General features: G+C 42.3%; 1 protein-coding gene across 1 annotated transcript in view; it reads right to left on the bottom strand.

Moving 5' to 3' along the window:
- Positions 1-1238: 1238 nt before the first annotated feature.
- grm7 (glutamate metabotropic receptor 7) overlaps positions 1239-8146 on the bottom strand; it is a 214091-nt gene continuing 207183 nt past the window's right edge. Inside the window, exons 9-10 of the mRNA XM_076096108.1 lie at positions 6850-7096; positions 1239-1288 (exon numbers count right to left, since the gene is read on the bottom strand). Of these exons, the coding sequence (XP_075952223.1) occupies positions 1239-1288; positions 6850-7096 (297 nt within the window). The remainder of the gene's footprint in view (positions 1289-6849; positions 7097-8146) is intronic.

The following is an 8146-nucleotide window of genomic DNA, read 5'->3' as shown; positions in this document are numbered from 1 at the left end:
TACAATCTGCGTCAACAATCGCGCGCTCCTTCTCGGAGTCGTGACTTCAGGTTTCAGTCAAACCTGACCACGATAGCATGATACACTTATAATACGATTCAGTGTGACTTACACTGTCCGGGGATATCGTTATCTCTGACGTGCGTCACAGATAGATGTCCATGAATCCACTTAGAAATCATAGAACGAAGACACTTCCTATAATTGCAGAACTTGCCTGAGAATCTTCACATCTTAAAGTTTTCTTCAATATCACAGGAACCCAATGGTAGTTAATGGGTTCACTGCAGATAATTCAATATACTTTTAAGAGACTATTTGACTAAATTGACAAATGAAGGCAGTGTCAGACTTTGTAAACCCCTGTACTTCAGCATTAGTACGTGTGACTGAAAACAGGGAGTGTGTGTGTCACTCACAGCAAGAAGCTGATTGAGAAAACCAGTTTTCAGGGCCTTTAAGGACGTTTCTTTAGTGGCAACAATCAGATTCCAGGTGGCAGCGTCAGCAAGAGCCCTCAAAGATCTCAAAGTGAAGAATATGGCTTTAATAAAAAACAGAAAACATTGTGCATCCAAGAAGCGAAGAGCAAAATAGATTCATCACCAACGTCATAACCATCGTCGCCTTTGAAAAAGAAAAAGGAAATAAAACCGACAACCAAAGTAACATGTAAGCCATAAAGAGCCACACACGGGGAGGACGGGAAGGTTGGAAAACTTGCAGTTTGGAAATACATTAAAAGACAAGAGGAGGCGGGGCTTCATAGAAAGGTCACGTCAGACTGCCGCGGCTTCGTTTGACATCAAGGGCAGAGAGAGAATCACCACGGAGCCCCCCCCCCACGAGGCTGCAAAGATGCCATGTTTGCTCTCAGTACCATCATCACCTCACAAACAGAAGGATTTATATATATATATATTTTTTAACTTTCCGAACATCCTCACGTCTTTTTTTTTCCCTGGCGCGTCTTCGCTCTCTGTGCGTCCTCGCTTCTCTTTGACCGAGGGGAAGCCTGAAGTCCGTAGGAAAGTCCCACAAGGCTTTGCTTCAGCATCTGTGAGTCTGTTGGTGGGCGATGAAGCACATGAGACCATAGAACTAAACAACAACAACAAAAAAACATACTTCTCTGCTTCTTCTTTTTTCCTGCCTATCCTTGTTTTTTTTAGCCAGCAGGGCCGGAGACCAGACATCTCCAACTATCGCTCTGTTTTCAGTCTCTTGCTCTGATGCCGTTAGATCACAAGGTCGTTGTAGCTCACGAACTTCTTCTTTGCTGCCGGACCTGAAAAAAAGGAGACAACGGACAAAACAGGAAGGAGCTTTAGTTCCTGCGGCTGTTATTTTTTACCTGGAGGTTAATGTTGTGATCGAGGCGAAATGAAAGTTGTACACAGATGTAAATGAAATGATTCCAGAGTTTAAAGGAAGGCCTGAATTATGAACTCTCAAAGCGGGAGGGGAGAGCAGTTTGGTGCGTTTGAGATCAGAAAAGAGAATCAGCTTCTCTTCATTTACAATTCTGTGTTCTATAGCGAGGGGGTGATCTGTCAGTGTTGAGAGGTCATAACTCATAAAGCAAAAGAGCATCTGCAGCCGAAGATAAAAACAAACAAACAAAGAAAGAAAATCCAAAATGTCAAAAAAGCTTCTGCAGAACAAGAGCATACAATTAAACTTTGGTGAACTTCTCTTTGGGTGAGGGCCATATTTTAATAGCACAAAAGCAACGACCAGCACGGAGCAACCAGAGAATAAACCAGAGAATAAACCAGAGAATAAACCAGAGAGTAAACCAGAGAATAAACCAGAGAATAAACCAGAGAATGAACCAGAGAACGCGGTGATCAATAAATACACTCTCAGCCAATCACATCGTGCCTCCCAACCATTGACTGTATATGAGAAGTTGACGACGTTACCGTGACGTCACCCACTTGTGGAGTGCCGTCCTGAAACCTTGAGTTCGGCATTTGGATTTTCGCCATCATGTTTTTTGGTCGTCGCCATTTTGTTTTTTTGCAATCAGAGGGTACAACCGTGCGCTGAATTTTTTGGGGACCAAAATGTTACAATTAAGTTTCATGAGCTGAAAACAGCCTGTGAAAGGGTTAAAGTTCTAAGACAAAAACACAGACAACGGAGGAGTCGCCCCCTGATGGACATTAGAGAGAATGCAGCTTTAAGACACTTCAGCATTAGCTTCACTTTTCAGAGCCGCCTCTGCCTGGTCCCAACTTGAAATATATCTAAAATGTTTTCACTTATATTTGATCTGTCATTGTCGCTGTGATACTGGCTTGAGAGTGTATAATGAAAACAAGTTTTGTTGAGCGTTATTCGGTCGTTTCTGCGCGTCTGCTGCGAGGAATTTGTGCCGATCTACGACACGATTCTCCCTCGAAAAAAACAAACCAGCTCTCAGAATTACAAGGTCGAGGCTCGTGCTGGTTCGTTGCGGCGATAATAAAATAAGACTCTCAGATGTTAAATGAGCAGGAAGAACGGGCGTCATGTGTTCGCTTCAGTTATGACCGCCTCCCTATCTCCCCCTGCAGCTGGACCTCCCTCCCCTCCACCCCCCTCCCTCTACTGGTCACCACTTGGCCCTCGGTGTTCATCCAGTGACAAATGGCTTCGAGCCAAAAGTCCATCATCAATCACGGCGAGGAGATAAAGATGAAAATGGCATAATATGCATATTAAGGGCTGAAAGTGTCACCGAACCTCTCTGACTTTGTCACAATGTGTCTTCTTCATGCAGAGAGAAGTCGTTAGAGTCAGACCCGACTGTCCAATCAGGACCGTGTGTGCGTCACACTGACAACAGGCTCAACTTATTGGATAGGCAGAAATAAAGTGTCATATTTTGACAGTCATTTACATCCACTGATATGACGAGGGGCCTCAGGTTTGGATTTGAGTGGATTTGCAGTAAAACATGTCTTTTCTCTTGAGGGACATGTTATTTGACTCTTCTGCTCCACTACATTAATACTTTTAAAATTAAATCCAACTGAAAAAAATATGTTTTGATCCGTTTGTTGCAATTAAATCACAAATCACATTAAATCACATCATTATTTTGGGTTCATACAGCCGTAGTAAGATACAATGAATAAAGATCAGTGAAATTCGCTTTGTATTTGTACAAAGCATTTGACACCCTTTTAGCTTATTTTTCGTATTTACTTTAAGAACTACGTTTAATATGCTACCACACATGACCCCCTTTGTTAATCGGGGGCATCTTCCCTGACGTACATGTGGAATATTTGAACACAATAGACACGTTGTTTTGGAAATATTATATCATATGCACTCTGCTATATTAGCTGTTTTAAAAACAAAGAATCAGTTTCCGGTGAATTCGTCCATCGACATCCCAAGCTGCCACACTTCTCCACCCATTCCTCAAAAAGGCATTTGAAGGTAGTGTCACATGTGTGTGAGAAAGGCTAATCCCCAAAGAAATAAATGTAGCAGAGGGATTTCACTGCTGCAGGCACCCGGGGCCACGCTCAGAAAAGAGGGAGAGAGTACCGCTTGTAAGGATTGTTTCCAAGAGCAGCCGGGGCTATACGAGTTTTAAGAGAGATATAGAAGCCTTTGTTGTATCAGGAATCAGCTTTTGGAGAAAAGGCACGAGAGGCCTTATGAGAGCAGAATCAGAAGAGATTTTGGCCTTTGAAGAGACCGGCCGAAGCCAGAAGAGCGACGAGAGATAGAGGCCTTTGTCGTTGGGGGGGGGGGGGCAAGTGATTGAGGGCTATTACATTGTGGTGAAAGGAGGGAGAAATGGAGTGAGAAACGAGGGGGGAGTGGACAGATGGCTCTGTGGGTCTTCAGGGAGTCACGACTGAGCTGCAGTCTGCCAACGCTGCTCCGGTACTGCTGTGTCTCCTCTACCGTGAACGGACTCTGAATAGTGAAACATGCTGAGGTCCAGAGTCTAGGAGACCCCCCCCCCCCCCCCCCCCCCCCCACACACACACCAACAAGCAGGACTGACTGACGAGCCGTAATCATCCAGATCCCACAGGTGGGTTTTATTGGTGAGCCTACTGAATTTAAATACACCAATAAACGAGGGTAGGTGGCATTTGGAAGTCAGTATTAGGCATCATAAGCCTACTAACACTTATGATGATTAAAAAAAACATAAATTACTTGATTGTTGTCATCCACACCTGTTATAGCCTGTGTCTATTATTATAATACATATACATGCCATTAAACAGCTAAAGAAGAGGACACAACGAGATGCATTAAAAGAGCTACTGTCAAAGCTTGAACAATGGAAAACCATGTCGAGGACACAATGGGAATAAGACTTTGAAAATGCTCATAAAGAACCCAGATGCATAGAAACACTAGTTTCTAGTAAATGCATGATCAGTGAAAAACTAAAAGCTACACAAACCTGAAGTTGGTAACGAATTCAATACTTTTTTACTCTTATTCAAGTAGTTATTTTTGATGATTACTTGAAGTTTTACTTGAGGACTTTTGCAAACTAAGTACTTTTACTTGAGTACAGTTTTTGGTTATACCACTGATTCAGACAGCTTTATGGACAGAGCATCGCTAAGAGCTGGCTAACATTGTTAAGAGTTGATTAACATCACTAACACTCGGCTAACATTGTTAAGAGTTGATTAACATCGCTAACACTCGGCTAACAATGTTAAGAGTTGATTAACATCGCTAACACTCGGCTAACAATGTTAAGAGTTGATTAACATCGCTAACACTCGGCTAACAATGTTAAGAGTTGATTAACATCGCTAACACTCGGCTAACAATGTTAAGAGTTGATTAACATCGCTAACACTCGGCTAACAATGTTAAGAGTTGATTAACATCGCTAACACTCGGCTAACAATGTTAAGAGTTGATTAACATCGCTAACACTCGGCTAACAATGTTAAGAGTTGATTAACATCGCTAACACTCGGCTAACATCGCTAACAGCCTGCTAACAGCCTCACATTGCTAACAGTCAGCTAACATTGCTAGCAGCCCTGCCATGAGTAAGCAGGATCTCCCCCCACTTCTTTCTCTTTCTGCCTTCACTTTCTCATGTTCATTAGTTTCTGGATCCTCTTGTCAAGGTTGTTTGATGATGAAAACATGCATTTGATCTGCTTATGTGTGACAGAATCAGAGTGAACTCATCCAGGGCACGATTGTACCGGATCAACTGGAGAAACAGGAGCCGAATAACGATATCAGACATCTGGTTACCCCATCTTAGCGCCGCCTATACAGGATCCACAGAGGAATATCTCAACAGGTTCTCCCCCTCTCTCACAGTATCGCTCACAGGTGTTGAAGGAGGGATTGCCACATGCACAGTTCAGGCCCCGAGGAGCGTAGGAGCCGCGCATTAAAATCTGAGGTCTTGGGGGTCAAACGTTCTGTTAAAGTGCCACCCGAAATAGCATGCAGCAGAGACAGACTGTAAATCTGCCACTCAAATAGTCATATTATGCTCGTCTCTCCCTCCTCATGTAAAAGTTATGAGTCAATTCAAAGATGGCGATAAAGAGCTGTGGAAGTACACTTAGCATTCCCTCCACACACTCCCTCCTCTCTCCCACTCAAAATGTATTCCCCCCCGTATCCCTCTCTCTTTTCTCTGGGCTGTCTCTCTCTCTCTCTCTCTCTCTCTCTCTCTCTCTCTCTCTCTCTCTCTCTCTCTCTTTCCATCTCCTAAAAAAAAACCTCCAGAAGAAAATGGATTCAAGGTCAGGACAGCAAAGCAGAAGTAGAAGATTAATTTGCTCTTACCTCTGATAAATTATGAAATTAGCCTGTCAGGGGGGAGAAAAACATTATTTGGTGAGATGTCCCTGAGAGCCCCAAAAGGGAATCCCACTGCGAAGTGGTAATTTCATCACATGCCATGTAATTTCAATTTGTGCACTTTTTAAATTTATTTCTGGAACATTCAAATTGAAGCTTTTTTTTCTCCCCAATTTCTTTTATTCCAATTCTGATTTCCTGTGGAGCAGGAGCGCAAGTTTGATATATATATATATATATATATATATATATATATATATATATATATATAAATATATATATATATATTTTTTCCAATTACAAAAGAAAATGCTGTTTTTGCTCGTTTATTTAAATCCAGCATAATTGTTATTAGAACAGAAGGAGCATCACAGAGGTACATATGGGGGCTTCATAGAGGCAACATTAGTGCCATATGTGTAAAACTTCATGTGATGCTGTTTTCAAATCATTGACACCCAAAATAACCGTCAATGCAGGTTTCACAAATCCTCACTGACGACAACAAAGGAGACAAGGAGCTTATAAAGAATGTACGACATAGCTTACGTTGACAGCTGAGTGGGAGTTTGGTGGAAGTCACTGAAAGAAGACAGCTCAATGTCTTCGGTCCCGTCTGCACGTATGCAGATAGTTTTAGAAACTTATATTTTCCTCTATGCTTTGGCCTCTACCTACAGACATGAGAGTGGTGTCTGAACATGCAACTCTCAGGGAGACTTTGCTTTTATTTTAAAGTATTTCTAATGTGTTTTCAGTGCCTCAGTTCAGGTATTAAGAAAGAAAAATGTAATTAATCCCTCACACTTCCACATTAAAATCCAAGTCAGTCCAGGAGGTGCTTTAAATGATTGGATGAGTAAAATAATAACATGCTTTATTACGTTTCAATTGATTTCAGCTCCAGTTTCACAGCTCATTTAACAGTCCGTATGTAACCGTTGAGTTAATATACAGTGTTTCATACTCATTTCATTTAAACTCCGAATAAAGATCAGAGTTTTTAACCGACATGAGGCGGAGCAGATGTGGACTTACTGTTGGGGTCGACGTTCTCGCACAGCTCCGTCTTGGCCTCCCCGTTGGGCCGGTCGCTGGCCTTGTGGGAGAGTCGGGACGACATGGTGGCGGCCGTGGCGACGGCCTTGAAGGAGCGTTTCCTCTTCTGCACGTTGAGCTCTGGGTGGAAGATGATGACGTAGACTTTGGGCATGTAGAGCATCCCGAGGGCCACCGAAGCACTCAGGTTCATGGAGATGGTCAGTGTGGTCGTCTGGATGTACAGCTGGAAGAAAAGGTGGGGGGGGCACTCAGCTTACAAAGGCGTGTGAATGCATAGAAACATTTACAGAGCTCATAGAGTTACTGTATATTTTAGTGTGTAGACAACATTGATGTCTGATTTATACCCACAGACTGTATATAAGAAGTGGACGTAGTCGTCGTGATGTTACCCGCTGTTTTGAAGCCTCGAGTTTGACGCTACCGATAAACAGAAAGTGATGGCATTTGGACTGCGGAGAAGTGATGTAGAGACGCCCTATACGTCTCTGGTACAGAGCTGTCAATCACCGTGTAGCCCCGCCCTAAAGCATCCCCTGCTTTATGGTCTGTTTGACTCTAAATGGACCATAATGTACTAAATGAACATCATGCTGTACTGAAGAAGACTTGAAACTAGAGATTGAGACCATAAACTCATGTTTACAATGTTTACTGAGGTAATAAATCAATAGAGAAGTAGAGTCATTTTCTCATAGACTTCTATACAACCAGAGGAGTCGCCCCCTGGTGGACATTAGAGAGAATGCAGGTTTAACACACTTCAGCTTTTGTTTAACTCAGCAGAACCGGAGAACCTGTTTATACCGCTATCACTTCACCTAGAACAGTTCGGAACGGCATCGGATCAACGCGATCAAACACTGTTGGATCACATCAATTACAATATTATGCGAGATACATGTATTCAAATTATGACTGAAACCGCATCAGATTTGACGCAATCATATAAACTGCTTGAGAATATTATTTATCAATATTCATCAACTGGCCCTTTAACAGTTTGCTCTCCTGAATCTACATGAATCAAAACAGTGGTCATTGAACACGTTTAGGTTTTTGTGCTTTCTATTGAGATGCAGCCAGAAATGAATCATACTGTATTTGTACATAAACAGTAGAAACTGAGTGCATTAAAGACCTATTTGAAGTAACTCCCATCATGTTCTTCCCTCTTCACGTCAGTAGATGTTTTGGTAAATGTTTAAATTAAAGACTAAGACTAAAGATTAGATTAGATTAGATTAAAACTAACACAGTGCTGCCTGGATAA

The sequence above is a fragment of the Anarhichas minor genome, unplaced genomic scaffold (genome assembly GCF_050575085.1).
Source record: "Anarhichas minor isolate MPS153535 unplaced genomic scaffold, ASM5057508v1 ptg000021l, whole genome shotgun sequence".
Classification (NCBI taxonomy): domain Eukaryota; kingdom Metazoa; phylum Chordata; class Actinopteri; order Perciformes; family Anarhichadidae; genus Anarhichas; species Anarhichas minor.
Note: the sequence above shows the minus strand (reverse complement) of the source record. Positions and strands in the feature narration are given on the sequence as shown.